The following is a 15,239-nucleotide window of genomic DNA, read 5'->3' on the forward strand; positions in this document are numbered from 1 at the left end:
GGGGGCTGTGTTGCCACCCAGAGAGACCTCGACAGGCTGGGGAAATGGGTTGACAGGAACTTCATGAAGTTCAACATGGATGGAGAAGTGCAATGTCCTGCACCCGGGGAGGAACAACCCCACGCACCAATATGTACTGGGGACATATATATATATATATATATATGCTGAAAAGCAGCTTTGCAGGAAAGGACCTAGGTATCCTGGTGGACACCAGGTTGAACATAAGCCAGCAATGGGCCCTTGAGGCAAAGAAGGCTATCCTGAAGGTATCCTGGGCTGCATTAGACCCAGTATTGCCAGCAGGATGAGGAAGGTGATCCTTCCCCTCTACTCAGCACTGGTGAGGCCAAACCTGGAGTAGTGTGTCCAGTTCTGGGCTCCCCAGTCCAAGAGACATGGACATACTGGAGAGAGTCCAGCGCAGGGCCCCCAAGATGATGAAGGAACTGGAGCATCTCTCCTATGAGGAAAGGCTGGGAGAGCTGGGACTGTTTTGCCTGGAGAAGAAAAGGCTGAGAGAGGGGATCTTACAAATGTGTATAAATACCTGACGGGAGGGTGCAAAGAGGACGGAGCCAGGCTCTTTTCGGTGGTGCCCAGTGCCAGGACCAGAGGCCATGGGCACGCACTGAAACGCAGGAGGTTCGCTCTGAACATCAGGAAAAACTTTTTTACTCTGAAGGCAACCGAGCACTGGCACAGGTTGCCCAGGGAAATTGTGGAGTCTCCATCCTTGGAGATCTTCAAGCCCCATCTGGATGTGGTCCTGGGCAACCAACTGCCAGTGGCCCTGCTTGAGCAGGGGACTGGACCAGATGACCTCCAGAGGTCCCTTCCAGCCTCAACCAGTCTGTGATTCTGTGATTCTGTGAAACTACATGTCTTTATTGAAGCTGGGAAAAGCAGCCTCTGCCCAAACGACACCAGGCCCATGATGGGATGTCTCCAGCCCATGAGCACCCAGCAGGAACAGCGCTTCCAATCCTGCTGTCACACTACCTGGGAATGGCAGAGGCAGGGAGGGGAGAGGACAACAGGGGATGGTTCCAGGAGCCAGAAGCGAGGGGCACGTCCTGCTTGGAAAGTCCAGGGATTCATCACTATTTCCTGCACAAACAAAGCACAATATGTGGTGACCAATATTTATTTCTTATGTTCCTTTTCTGTCTTCCTCCTTCTCTCTGCCACTTCTCCTATTAGAAGGATCTGTAAGGAATTACTGGGCAACCCCACCTCAGATGAACTCCAGTCCTTATTGCAGATGACTTGGACCTGTACTTTCCTTAGTGGTTGCAGCCTTGAACCCAAGGGTCTTCAGAAACCTCAAGGAGATGGTCCTGTGCCCCACACTACACAAAGATCAAACTTCACTTTCCAACAGCATGGGAAAGTCTTCATGAAAGCCCCCAACCTGGTCTCATGGGGCTGAGGGGGACTGGGAAGATGCTGGTTGAATTTGGGCTTCTTCAGCCCCGCACAGGGCAGGTTCAAGCAGCGTTACCAAGGGACTTTAACCCTCCTTCCCTGGCCTCTGCCTTTCAACATGAGTGCAGGAGGGTGTTATCCAGCAGTGTGGTTGTAAAGAGAACAAAAGATCTATTTCAGCCAAGAAAGCAGAGGGCCAGTTCCTGAACGTTTCACTTTAGAACTTACCTTTTGCAGCAAACCATAAAGGCTGAACACCTTCCAAAGATGTGATAAGGGTGATAGCATGTCAAAAAACTACAGAATCCCCCTTCTTGCTTACACTGACTTTCATTTCTTGGAGTCAGAGATACCCCTGTACAGAGAAACAATTGAAAGGAAAAGATAATTTGGGAGAATATTCTGTAATTGCAAGAAGGGCTGGCACTCCACTAGGATTTCAACTCATTTTGTGGGCCCAGTATTAAAAAGACCATAAATGCACCTTCAATAGCAAGTGAACTACCTCGAAGTACTATCAGCTAAAGCCCTGAGGCACAGGTATCCCTGCCTGTTTGTGGTACAAAGGAATATTTTCCATCCTCCCACTGTCCCTGCAGAAGGAGCAGCTCTTCAATAAAGCCTTGGCTAGCTCATCCAGCCTGCGGTAGAGGGCTTTGATATCTCAGAATCACACACATCTAGGGGTCCTCAGAAGGTGCTAAATATCTGTGATTAGACAAGAGACTTCCCCATTCATTTTTTAGGTGAGTAGTGTAGGCTGCATAGGCTGATTGCAATGGGAACTCATCTGGAGACACCCCGCAGAGGAACAGCTAAATGTCCAGGCTGGAGCCCAGAGCTCAATCCCTCCCTAACCCACAGAAGGAGCCAAACTCTTAATCTTGGATGGCTTTCTCCACACCAGCCCCTCTACTCTCAGAGGAAGGGGATTGCGAGAGCATCCTTTGGTATATCCCATTGCATGACTTTTCATGCTGGAGCAAAGCCACAAAACCATTCCTTTCTTTGAGTAGCTCTAAAAAAATATCGTCGCTTCCTGGGACATGGGAGACCCCACTGATGGGGGTTCGCACCTCACTCATCTTCCCTCTTCCCCTCTCACCTGCAGCACCCTGGACCAACAGGAGGAAGAAGGGGAAGAGCAGGTACAAGATCTTCATGGCTGATGCCTGGCCCGGGTCTTCACGGGGCTGCAGAGGGGACACACCAAGACGACAAGGGCATGGGACACCCCAGGCAGTGCAGAAGCCTGGGCACAGTGGTATACCAAACTGCAGATGTGTTATCCTGAACAAAAGAAGATGGTGTTGTCTGTAACCTATTCACAAGAACAACAGCTACCTATGCAATTTCGTGAGTAGCCTAACGAATAGTTCAGGAAGTTTCAGGCAAGGCAGTACCTAAACACATATTTTTCAGTTATCTTCCTTATGCTTTCTCCCAAGCACAGACCGTAGATCTTACGTCTGGTGATTTATGTTGTTCGAAGTAAAAAAGCAGCTGGTGCTATTTAGAGAATGCAGTCAGTAAACTTACCTTTGGAAGTACCTTGGGCCTTACACAGGGCACACTTGTCTCTAAAACAGACTTAAATGTTTCTAGGGAGACATAATCAAAGATATAGACTAGGTATGCTTTCAAGTATGCTCATCATATGAGTTACGCCTAGTGCCTGTGCTCTCTTGCTTCTGCATCTCTTTACCAAAGGCCAAAGTAGAGAAGGTTTGCATGCTTCGGAGATGCTTGTGCCAATGCTGAATGCAAAAGCAATAGTAAAGCTACGGTCATGAAATGATTCTGTGCAGCAGCTCACCAGTTAGGAGAAAGAGGGGAGAGAAGTGTCTCAGTGACCAAAAATATCAGGAAAACACAACTTTTCAACTTAACTGAAGGGTGAAAGAATGGAAATTCTCTGTACTGCTGCATGTAAAGTGGTTCATCCCTTTAAGTTATAGAGTTCCCATTTCCCCAGACTACAAGATCCTGGTGTCCCTCTTCAAACACCACAGAAACTTTCCAATCTCTCCTGCGCTGGTGAAACCCTAGATCCAGCTTCAGCAGGTACCAAGCTCTAATGGGTAGGAATTCGTATTGTCAATTTACTTTTTTCCCTAGAATGCTCAGATGACATCATTATGTGAACACATACATCCAACAGTTTGTCATTTAGACAGTTCCTCTATGATGGGACTTGAAGAGAGAGACTGAATGGGTGGCCAACCTGAAAGAGACCCCGCAGTTACTTGCCTGACAAGGGAAGGTCTTGGTCTTCAGGCAGCAACAAACCCAACAGGAACCACTTGCGTCCAGGTGCCCTTGGGTCCGAGGAGTACTGTTTTAGCCAAAACACCCTGGGTTTATACCATTGCTGGTGGGTGGGACTTGCGCTTAGTCCTGCCGACACATCTCCCCTTGGCCAATCAGCAAGTGACCCATCTGCGTGGGGGCGGTGGGGTTGCACCTTCTCCCTCTCTGAGGCAATGGAGAGGCTGAGGTACCTCCTGGGGGCTGTTGCAGTCTTCACCGTTATCCTCATGCAACACATCTTGTGACACCCCGCTGCACAGCGGGCGCGTGAGCTTGGCGTGAACTGCCTGGACTTCGCCTGGTACAGACAGTAGCAACCAGTCTCAAAAAAGCAAATAAGGCTTTCCACCCTGTCTCCTCCAATCTGACAGCATAATCAGCTAGCATGGGAGGTGCAAGCAGATGAGGAGTATTATAAAACTTCTTACCTTTCAGAATTATAAGAATAGAAAGGATTCAGTAAAACAGCCAGGGTCACTAGCTGCTGACATACTCATGTGTGCACGGACACACGTGTATTTAACTATACAAGGCAGAGGTCTGCACTTGCAGAAAAGTTGAGGCCACTGGCTGTTGACGGAGAACAGTTTTGTAATCCCAGTTTATTTGAGGCAGGCAGAGAGAAGAAGACACCCTGCTTTCTCCCTGATGGACTACACTTCTGGACATTTCCAGGTTGTGGTCCATGGCACCCATTGGAGATGTCACCTTGAGGAGGAGCTGGAGACCCAGCATGGGAGACCTACTTCCCTCCAAGGCCTGTAAAGGTCTCCTTGGGGGCTGACTTCAGGATCAGGCCCCTCCAGGAGGGATGTGGCAGGGACAGAGGCTGTGGGGCTGGTAGAGGGGTTGGTGCTGTGAAGCTGGCAGCAAGGAAGGAGCTGAGAGGGGACTGCTCTGCAATGCTCAGCCCCACTGCAGATGAGGGAGATGGGGCTGCCAGGGATGAGGGACGCCCGTGGCCGGCAGCACCAGGACAGGGTTCCCGCTTCCCGGGAGGGAGCATCCGCAGAGCAGCTTCATCACACCCACAGCAAACACCCCGGCCCAGCAGGGACGGCCAGGCTCGGCATCCCCACGCCGCTGCCGCTCAAGAGCATCCCCAGGGACAGCCGCGGTGGTGACCCCCGGCACCCCCGGGCGCTTCTCCTGCCACCAACCGACCACCCCCCCAGAGAGAGCAGGCGCAGCACACCCCGCGTCGCAAGGAAACAGCCACACGGCCCGCCCGCTGCAATGCCAAACCGCTCATCTTTATTCAAGCCGGGAAAAGCAGCCTCTGCCCAGACGACACCGGGTCCGTGGTGGGATGTCTGCAGCCCACGAGCACCCGGGCACCCAGCAGGAGCAGCGCTTCCACTCCTGCTGTCACACCGCCTGGGGACAGCAGAGGCAGGGACAGGAGAGGACAACAGGAGATGGTTCCAGGAGCCAGAAGCGAGGGGCACGTCCTGCTTATAGAGTTCAGGGTCTCAACCCCAGATACTGTACGAAGAAAGCAGACAAGCCCATCAGTTGTTGTGACTTACTTTTCCCTTCCTCCCACTCTCTCCCGTGTCCCCTGCGGTGACAAGCAAGTGCAGGGAGATAAGACTCAACATCACAGAGGTAATCTCCAGTCATTTCAGTTGGCTTGGAGCTGTGCTCTCCTTAGTGGTGGCAGCCTTGGCTCCAAGGCTCTTCAGAGACATCAGGAGGAGGATCCTGTGCCTAACACTCTACAAGGGACATCCTTTTCATTTGGACAACACGTCTGAGCTTTCCGTATTGACAATGGGCAAGCCTCGTGGGGCTGAAGGAGAGCAGGGAGGCACTGGCTGACTGTGGGCTCCTTCAGACCCACAGCAGGCAGGTCCAAACCCACAAAGGCTTTTCCCGTCTTTCCCTGGCTTGTGCCTCTGAGCATGAATGCATGAAGCTGTGAACGAGGAGCTGGCTTGAAAGACAATAATAACTATATCAATAGGAGTAAACCGTTTCCAGAACTTACCTTTTGCAGCAGTGCCTGAATGTTGAACAAAGTCCCACAAATTTATAGCCGAAAGGGCAGCTCCCAAAAGCACAGAATCCCTTTTGTTGACTGCATTTTTTTTCACTTCCTGCTGCTGTGGAAGATCATGCACAGAGAAACAGTTAAAATTATAATCTGGGAGAGCAGTGTGCGGTTGCAGAAAGGATGACGCTTCCCATGCATTTCAGGCCAATATATGGGCCCACCTTCAACCTCACCATAGCCGTGTCTTCAAAAGCAATGAGTCTCACCTAGGACTCTTTCACATCAATGTGGGTGCACACAAGAGCAGACACTGAGAAAGACCAGCGTGAGGTTGAGGAAGAGCCATGCTGCCTTCCCAGCTGCATGTCTACCACCGCCTGGACCAGCAGAGCTGGCAAGCGGAGCGTTCCTCACATCCCACATCCCTGTCCTGGTTGTGCCCCCCCTTTGAGTGACCTCTGATGGAAAGCCCTTGCCCAGCCCTCACCGGGGTCATGGGTCAGCACAATAGTGCTTTGGGACACTCAGGTTCAATGCTACTGGACAACATGGCCAGTGTAGCCTGGAAAGGTCTAAGCTAAAGACCTGGTGTCTGGCTGTCTCTGGCCATTGGTGTGCAGAAGGCTGTGCCATGGCCTCCAGCCACCCTCTAAATTGTTCACCTCCACCAGAACACCTCAGCTAGGTCAGACAGTGCTGGGATGGCTTGGAGGTCTAAGAGCCAGACATGTCGAAGAGTCCCCAAACTGTGCTACATACCATGGTCAGACAACTCTGCCCCAAAGTATCCACATTTTGGACAACTAGGATAGTCTGCGTAGGCTGCGCCTACAGTGACTTCAGTAGTAGCTCATCCAGAGACACCCCCGCCCCCAGAGCGGCAGCAGATAACAGGGCTTGGAGCCCAGAGCTGAATCCCACCCTCACCCCCAGAAGCAGCCAAGCCTTTTCTTTGGGCTGGATCCTTCCACAGCCAGTGCAAACGGTAACAGCTGTAAACGCACCCAGATGTATGCCATTGCACGGCTTTTCACATAGGAGCTCTACGACAACCTCAAAACCATTCCCCTTCTAGTCTCTGATAAAGGTGGTCACTTCCCAGCACATGGAGGACCCTACTGATGGGGGTTCACACCTCACCCCATCACCCCTCTTCCCCTCTCACCTGCAGCACTATGGACCAACAGGAGGAAGAAGGGGAAGAGCAGGTACAGGATCCGCATGGCTGATGCCGGTCCTGAGGCTTCACGGGGCTGCAGAGGGGAAACACCAAAACTCCTGGAGATGATAGCACACAGTAATATGCCAGATTGCAGAGGGGCTATCTCAAGTAACAGAAGATGATGTCTTCTGTGGCCTGTTCCCAAGGCTGTCTGTCAGATATGCTCCTTTTGGATATTCTGGGAGCAGCTGGGGAGTATTGGTCTGCTGGGCAATTCAGCTGATGTTTTTCCATCCTCTTATTTCTCACTTTTCTCTGTATTTTCTTAAAGGACACATGGGAGAAATAATGCCCAACTATTGTGCTTTTAAGCAAAACAACATTCAAAGACATGTGGAAAAAGCAAACGAATGTTTTCCCTCGGAAGCTGTTCTCCCTCAGGCCTTATGCATCCAGCACTTATCTCTCAAGGAGAACTAAATATGTTTCTGGAGAGACACAGCCAAGGGTGAGACAAGACAGACTTCCAAATGGAGTTACCAGACCAGACACACTGCTAGCGCATTTGGGCTCACACTTCTACCTCTCCCTACCCAAGGGCCAGAGCAGAGAAGGTTTGCACGTCAGGAGGTGCTCCTGCCAACACTCAATGCAATGCCAGTAGTCAAACCGGGGTCAAGAATTGAACCAGGTTCTAGAGTTGAGGGAAATGCACGTACCTGGAGACGGCCGGCACTTGGTGAGGGAGGCCCCTGGTGACCAGTATGGTCAGTACAAAGCAACCTTCCAAGTTAAAGTAAGCCTGAAAGGACGGCAAATCTCTATACTGCTGCTTGAATAGCATCTCCCTACTTTGTCCAGGACAGTCCCCATGTGCCCCAGAGCATGAGGTCCCAGGGACCTTCCTCAAACCTCAAGAAGCATTTCCAGTCCCAGCTGTAGTCAGGAAATGCAGTTTCACTTTCAGCATACTCTGGACTCTGATAATCACTGACTTATACAGACAATTAGTGCTTTTGCTCAGAAAGCTCAGCTGGCCTCATTATATACAGGCATACTTCCAACAGTTTGTCATTTAGAAAGTTTCAGGAGCTGAACAGAGAAGCTGAACGGGCAGCTGTGCAGAAAGAGACCCCGCAGTGACCTACCTGAGGAAGGTCTTGGTCTTCAGGCAGCAACAAACCCAACAGGAACCACTTGCGTCCAGGTGCCCTTGGGTCCGAGGAGTACTGTTTTAGCCAAAACACCCTGGGTTTATACCATTGCTGGTGGGTGGGACTTGCGCTTAGTCCTGCCGACACATCTCCCCTTGGCCAATCAGCAAGTGACCCATCTGCGTGGGGGCGGTGGGGTTGCACCTTCTCCCTCTCTGAGGGGGCTGTTGCCTCCTGGGGGCTGTTGCAGTCTTCACCGTTATCCTCATGCAACACATCTTGTGACACCCCGCTGCACAGCGGGCACGTGAGCTTGGCGTGTACTGCCTGGGACTGACAAAGCAGACCGGTTGGCGCAGGGAATAGTAGCAACGAGGAAAAGGTTTCCTTCTTTGTGTCCTCTCATTTCATTGATGACATAAATAATCAGCTAGTGTGAGATTTGCGAGAGCAAGCTTTACCTCTCATTTTACTTCAAGAGGTTTTTCTGGGTACTTTGGAAGTAACGTATTAAGTGCTGCAGGAATACACCAGTATGAGCTGATGAACGCACAGAAATATGCCCATCTCTCAGCTCACTCCCTCCGTGTCAGTCGTCCTACACGTGGCAGAGAACAGAGAAGGTAATCTATTCTAGATAAGAGACAGTCTTTCTCTTTTTCTTCCTCTTTCCCTTTCTCTCCTCTCTGTCCGCACTCTGAAAGCCATGAGGTGAGTGTCCACAGCACCATCAGGCTGGTTAAAGATGTTCTGGGCCAAGGAGCCCCTGGGGCAGTGGAACAGCTTCGCGGTGCAGAGGTGAAGGGTGCTCGTGGTGACTGCTGCAGTCTCAATACAGTGCGAGGTGAGCACACACGGAGGAAAGGCCACAGCAGGCAGGGATGATCTGAACGCCCCTCACCAAACTCTTCAGCTCAGGAAAGCCATGGCAGTGAAGGCTTTGCCTTCTTGGAAGGGAAGACCTTCACCAGAACAGCCAGGATCACTAGTTGCTCCCCTACACACACGTGCATGGACACACACACGTACTGAACCACTCAGGGAACCTAAAGCATGAGGTTTGCCTTTGCAGACAGGTAGTGGTCACTGCCTTCGATGGAGAAGAGCATTGTCATCCCAGATTGCCTTCAGGCACGCAGAGAGGAGAAGACACTCTGCCCACTCCCTGCGGGACTACTGATATGGACATGTCCAGGCCATAGTCAATGGGACCCGTTTCACAGGTCACTTGCAGCAGGAGCTGCGTGGCCTCCTCCTCCTCCTCCTGCCTGGTGGGACGGGGTGTGGAGCAGCACAGTTCCCACACAGCTCACAGCGAGGGCTGCAGTATGCTGGAGCAGGACAAGGAGGAGCAGCAGGGACTTCAAGACAGGTCGGGTGGGCAGCCCTGGCCATGCCCACCCAAGGGACGGACACACCACCCAGCACAGCCCTGCACGGGAAGCCGTAGCTGCCGGGGACGAGGGACGCCCGTGGCCGGCAGCACCAGGACAGGGCTCCCGCTTCCCGGGAGGGAGCATCCGCAGAGCAGCTTCATCACACCCACAGCAAACACCCCGGCCCAGCAGGGACGGCCAGGCTCGGCATCCCCACGCCGCTGCCGCTCAAGAGCATCCCCAGGGACAGCCGCGGTGGTGACCCCCGGCACCCCCGGGCGCTTCTCCTGCCACCAACCGACCACCCCCCCAGAGAGAGCAGGCGCAGCACACCCCGCGTCGCAAGGAAACAGCCACACGGCCCGCCCGCTGCAATGCCAAACCGCTCATCTTTATTCAAGCCGGGAAAAGCAGCCTCTGCCCAGACGACACCGGGTCCGTGGTGGGATGTCTGCAGCCCACGAGCACCCGGGCACCCAGCAGGAGCAGCGCTTCCACTCCTGCTGTCACACCGCCTGGGGACAGCAGAGGCAGGGACAGGAGAGGACAACAGGAGATGGTTCCAGGAGCCAGAAGCGAGGGGCACGTCCTGCTTATAGAGTTCAGGGTCTCAACCCCAGATACTGTACGAAGAAAGCAGACAAGCCCATCAGTTGTTGTGACTTACTTTTCTCTTCCTCCCACTCTCTCCCGTCTCCCCTGCGGTGACAAGCAAGTCTACCGTGCAAGAGAATCAGGCTCAGCGGAGCTGAAGTTTAGTCCTTATTGCAGACAGTTTGGACCCGTGTTCTATTAGTGTTGGCAGCCCTGACTCCAAGTCTATGCAGATGTAGCAAAACCAGGATCAAGTCCTTGATGCTGTCCAAGGACAGTGAATGCTTCGCTCTTTGCTAGTGCGGGAGAGCCCTCTGCAAAGCCCGAATAAGTCCCATGGGACTGAAGGAGAGTGGGGAGGTGCTGGCTGACCTTGGGCTCCTTCAGCCCCACAGCAGGCAGGTCCAAACCCACAAAGGCCTTTGCCTTCCTTCTTGGGCCTCTCCCACAAGCCATAAATGCAGGAAAGTATTTACCAGGCATTGGCTAAAAAGAAATTTTTAGCAGATATTTCTGTGGAGAAAGGAGGAAAGCCTTTTCTCAGCCAGGAATCTAGGTCTTACCTTCGGCAGCATTGACGATATCCCGAACATCTTCCAATAGGTTTTGCAGGGTATTGGCAGGCCCCAAAATTGCAGTATCCCCCTCGTTGTCTGCATCGGAATGAGTGTCCTGTTTCCATGTGGACTGATACATGCAAAACAATCAAAGTGATATTCTGGGAGAGCAGTGTGTTGTTGCAGAAAGGATGACACTCCCCATGCATTTCAGGGCAGTATATGGGCTCATCTTCAACCTCAACATAGCTGCATCTTCAGTAGCAACGCATCTCACCTAGAAGGACTCTTTCAGACTAAAGCGGGTGCACGCAAGAGCAGACACTGGGAAGGACCAGCGGGAGGTTGAGGAAGAGCCATGCTGGCCCCCCGCAGCTGCGTGTCCACCACAGTCTGGACCAGCAGAGCTGGCAAGCGGGGCACTCCTCCCATCCCACATCCCTGTCCCGGCTGTGCCCTGCCTTGGAGTGACCTCTGATGGAAAACCCTTGCCCAGCCCTTGCAGGGATCGTGGCTTGGGACAGTGAGGTTTTGGGACACTCAGCTGAGACACTACTAGGCAAGAAGGGACCGCTGTGTGCTCCACGCAACCCACGGAGCCAACGAGCCCCTGGGGCTCTCTCTCAACCCTACTCAGGGCAAAAGATCATGCAGAGACACCCAAAGAGGAACAGCTAGCTGGGGGCAGGGTTGGAGCCTGAAACCAAACCCCTTCCTGACCCACAGAAGACGCCAGGCTTCTATTTCCAGGGGCTCTCTCCACCCCCAGTCCATGTCCTCTTGGAAGGGCACTCGGAAAACATCTTTTCATCAGTCCCCCCCTAACCTTTGCCTCACTCCAACTAACGTGGTCACTTCAGGGGACATGGGAAGCCCCACTGATGGGGGTTCACACCTCACCCCATCTCCCCTCTTACCTGCAGCACTCTGGATCAAGAGGAGGAAGAAGGGGAAGAGCAGGTACAGGATCTTCATGGCTGACGCCTATCCCGGGTCTTCACGGGGCTGCAGAGGGGGACACCAAGGCACTAAGGACACAGAGGATCCCAGGCGGTGCAGAAGCCTGAACACTGTGGTATATCAAACTACAGAGGGGCTGTCTCCAACCAAAGTAGATGATGTTTCCTCTACCTGCCTCTGAAGAACAGTTCTTAGGTCTGCACTGCCCTGCATAACTTGGAAGCATTTCAGGATGTATCAAGCTCTTGGAAATTGATCACCTAAGCTGATGTTTTTCCATTGATTTTCTCAAGGGTTTTCCATAGACTTTCACCAAAGCCTGGCTGCAGACCTCGGGGCCAACTGTTGCCAATTCAATCAAAGGAACATCCAGTGAAATATTGGAAGATGCAGATATAAAATTACCACAGGAAGTTACAGAACTAATGAAATTTGACTCCCTCCTGCCTCCTGCCTCAAACACTTTTCTCATGAACAACATCTGTATATATTCCCTGACTGCTGAAAGACTCAAATGTCCAGGGTTCTTCAAAGGTGTTAAATTCCTATGGCCTGAAACCAGCTGTCTTCAGGGTTGTTCCCAGTTAAGGAATGAAACATGATATGATTTCAAGCAGGTCAGAACTACTGCTTGTGCCTTTCCTTTCTGATTTCTGCCTCTACTTAGCCAAGGGCCAGAGCAGAGAAGGTCTGCACATCAGGAGACTCTCATGCCAACACTCAGTGCCGTGCCCATAGTCAGACTATGGGCGAGAAAGGATCCAGGCTCTGGAGTTGAGGGAAATGCTTGTACCTGCAGATGCCATGCTATAGGAAGGGTTAGCCGGTGCTCTCCATCATCTCGGCCAGTCCAAAGCTGGCTGCTCAGAACAGCCTGCCCAGTCACCTCTGCTTCCCTGGGCTCAGGAGAGTCCTCCCAGCTCAGCTTGGGAGTACCCGTCCTCAACTCAAGACTATTGCCAAGCTTCCCAGCAAAGACACTCCCCAGCCCCACACTTACTGCCCCTGCCCCATGCAGCGCCGACCCAGGGAGGAGCGAGAGGGCAGGGAAGTGTCTTGCTGGCCAGAAATGGAAACACAAATCAAGCTTTTGAGTTAACTGAAAGCCTGAAAGGGTGGGAAAACCCCATACTGCTGTGGGAAAAGTATCTCCTTACTTCGCTGAGGAAGTTCCCCATTCCCCCAGAACAGAAGATCTCGGGGTGCCTCCTCAAGCATCGAGGCACCTTTCCAGTCTCTCCTGTAGTTCCATCTTCCACATGTTCTGGGCTCTTAGACTCCTAGGCAGGTTTATTCTCTTTCCTAGGCATCTCTGGTGGCCTCATTATACACATGCATACTTCCAACAGTTTGTCGTTTAGATGACTCTAAGGCGATGGCACTTGAACAGAGAAGCTGAACGGGCAGCTGTGCAGAAAGAGACCCCGCAGTGACCTACCTGAGGAAGGTCTTGGTGTTCAGGCAGCAACAAACCCAACAGGAACCACTTGCGTCCAGGTGCCCTTGGGTCCAAGGAGTACTGTTTTAGCCAAAACACCCTGGGTTTATACCATTGCTGGTGGGTGGGACATGTGCTTATTCCTGCCGACACATCTCCCCTTGGCCAATCAGCAAGTGACCCATCTGCGTGGGGGCAGTGGGGTTGCACCTTCTCCTTTTCTGAGGGGGCTGTTGCCTCCTGGGGGCTGTTGCAGTCTTCACCGTTATCCTCATGCATCGCAGCAGGCACACGGGCTGCGGTGGCTCAGCATGGACTGCCTGGGATGGACAAAGCAGACTGGTTGGTGTAGACACCAGTAGCAACCAGTCCCATAAAAGGATAAAATATTTGTCTCTTCCTTTCCTCTCAGTTTACTTAGTAAGCAGGTAGTGTGTGACATGCATGATGATGCGATATATTTTACTTTTCTCTCCTTTTAACATTACAAGAACAGTTTCATCCTTGCCAAGGTGATTTGCATTAGACATGCCAAGAAGTGACAAACATAAGGCTACCTTTCTGATGGCTACTCAGATAAACAGACAGCGAACAGAGGAAAAGTGTTTGTGTGAGATGACAGCTCACCCAATTCTGTCTGAATTTACTCACTTAGTTGAATTACAACTCCTGATATTGTTGTAATACAGCTCCTGATATTGTTGTTCCTAGTACAAAACCCACAAATGTGGTTCAATAGAAGAAAGTCTCTGTGTAGAGCTATGCAGACTAAGGGATACTGCTGAATGAAGCTGAATAGGACTTATTGGGTGTTGGAGGTGTGAACCTGATCAAGAGACTTTGTGGATATATAGGAATTATGTCGTGCTTCAGAAAGGTAAAGATCGAGGTGGGTTGTGGAGGAACAGGCCATGAAAAACAAAGAGTAGCAAGGGATGAAAGGGGCCAGGATCATGTAAGCAGGCTCCTGGTCAATATGCTTCTCTGGCCATGCCCTACATCTGATCGCCATAATCTGTCCTATATTCCTAGTAAACTTTATTTCTAACTAATTTTTATATGAACAATCTGTCTATGGTGTGTCTGCATGGTTGTGCACTCCTCTAGCATACTTCAAGCCAGAGTACTGGGTATGGGAGAGAGCACCAAGCGCGCTGGTCCAGTGCCCAGAGAGACCAAAGCTCTGGGAGTTGGATCCTGGAGAGACGAAGGCTCTTGAGGTTGGATACATCAGAGACCAAGGGTCTGGTGCCATCTATCAGAGAGACGCATGATGGGGATTTCCCCCAGCAGCAATCCATAGAAGGAGGATTGGGTGTCCGTGGTGGTATCTTTGCAGGTGTAAAGGTCCTGGGAGCATCCTCACTCCTGGAGGTTTGGTACCAGGCTCAGGACCAGTCCAGGGCCAGCCAAGGGCCACTGGTTATGGTGTGGAGAGGGCTTCTAGCCCGCACTGCAGGGAGGCCATGGCTGGGGCCAATCCCTGCCCAGTGGAGCTGCTTTGAGCTAGAGATCTTGTGCTGGACCCTCCCCAGAGCTGCAGCTTAGCCCTGCTGATCCAGACCTGATCCTTGACCCACGGCTGACATCCCAGCCTGGCTTTGGCCCGTGCCCACAAAGGTACCCAATGCCCCAGGCTGAGGCTGCTCCCAGCCCCACAGGGACTGCCCTGCTCCCTGCCTGGGGGCAATGGAATGACCCCTGCCCTGCCAGCCCCCATAGGGACTGCCCCACGGCAGTGCAGGGGCTACCCCCATGGCCCGCCCGAGCTGAGCATCGTTGGTCTGCGCCAAGGCTCACGCATGATGCTGACCCACAGCCTGCTCATGGGCTCCTAACTGAACGTCCCCCAGCCCCAGGTCTTGAGCCCTCCCCACAGCGCTGACCCCCAACTCAATCCCAAGCTCCTGAGTGGTCCCCTGGTCCGGCCACCAGTTCCCGTTTCCTCAGGGACAGGATGACTTCCAGCCTCCCCCCCCCGCGGCTACTGCTGGACCTCACAATATCCTCCTGATGTGATGTACCCAAGTCCCACAGCTGGGGATGGACCCAAGGCCACCAGCGTGCCATGTCCTGTGAAATAGCCCCATGGGGACTTCTGACCTGCCTTGGGACCCAATGGCCAACCAGCAGGCACCCACTGAAGTTAAGAGGTTCATAGCAACCCCCCCAACCCTGACCCTGGATGTGGGCTGCAGGGATGCCCTTGCTGAGAGGGCAGGCTGGTGTTGGGGTCCCTGTGGGTCCCCCCCACACTGAGGGGG

At 52.6% G+C, this 15,239-nt stretch overlaps 1 protein-coding gene across 1 annotated transcript; it reads right to left on the reverse strand.

The window, feature by feature from the left end:
* Nucleotides 1–939: 939 nt before the first annotated feature.
* Nucleotides 940–8,107, reverse strand: LOC128152229 (antimicrobial peptide THP1-like). The gene is made up of 5 exons (XM_052810330.1): nt 8,045–8,107; nt 2,534–2,621; nt 1,657–1,783; nt 1,237–1,300; nt 940–1,110 (listed from the first exon to the last, which is right to left on the reverse strand). Exons 2-5 carry the CDS (start codon nt 2,589–2,591, stop codon nt 994–996), a joined length of 366 nt encoding a protein of 121 aa, XP_052666290.1. The 5' UTR covers nt 2,592–2,621; nt 8,045–8,107; the 3' UTR covers nt 940–993.
* Nucleotides 8,108–15,239: the final 7,132 nt, after the last annotated feature.

This window comes from Harpia harpyja, chromosome 15 (assembly GCF_026419915.1).
Source record: "Harpia harpyja isolate bHarHar1 chromosome 15, bHarHar1 primary haplotype, whole genome shotgun sequence".
Lineage (NCBI taxonomy): Eukaryota > Metazoa > Chordata > Aves > Accipitriformes > Accipitridae > Harpia > Harpia harpyja.

What these genes read in the sequence shown, in the direction of transcription:
- LOC128152229 (XM_052810330.1), bottom strand. Translation starts at nt 2,591, where the DNA reads ATGAAGATCTTGTACCTGCTCTTCCCCTTCTTCCTCCTGTTGGTCCAG. An exon ending in GTTGGTCCAGGGTGCTGCAG is followed by an intron (nt 1,784 to 2,533) that starts GTGAGAGGGGAA and finishes TTCTCTGTACAG; the next exon opens with GGGTATCTCTGACTCCAAGA. An exon ending in TTTATGGTTTGCTGCAAAAG is followed by an intron (nt 1,301 to 1,656) that starts GTAAGTTCTAAA and finishes CTTGGGTTCAAG; the next exon opens with GCTGCAACCACTAAGGAAAG.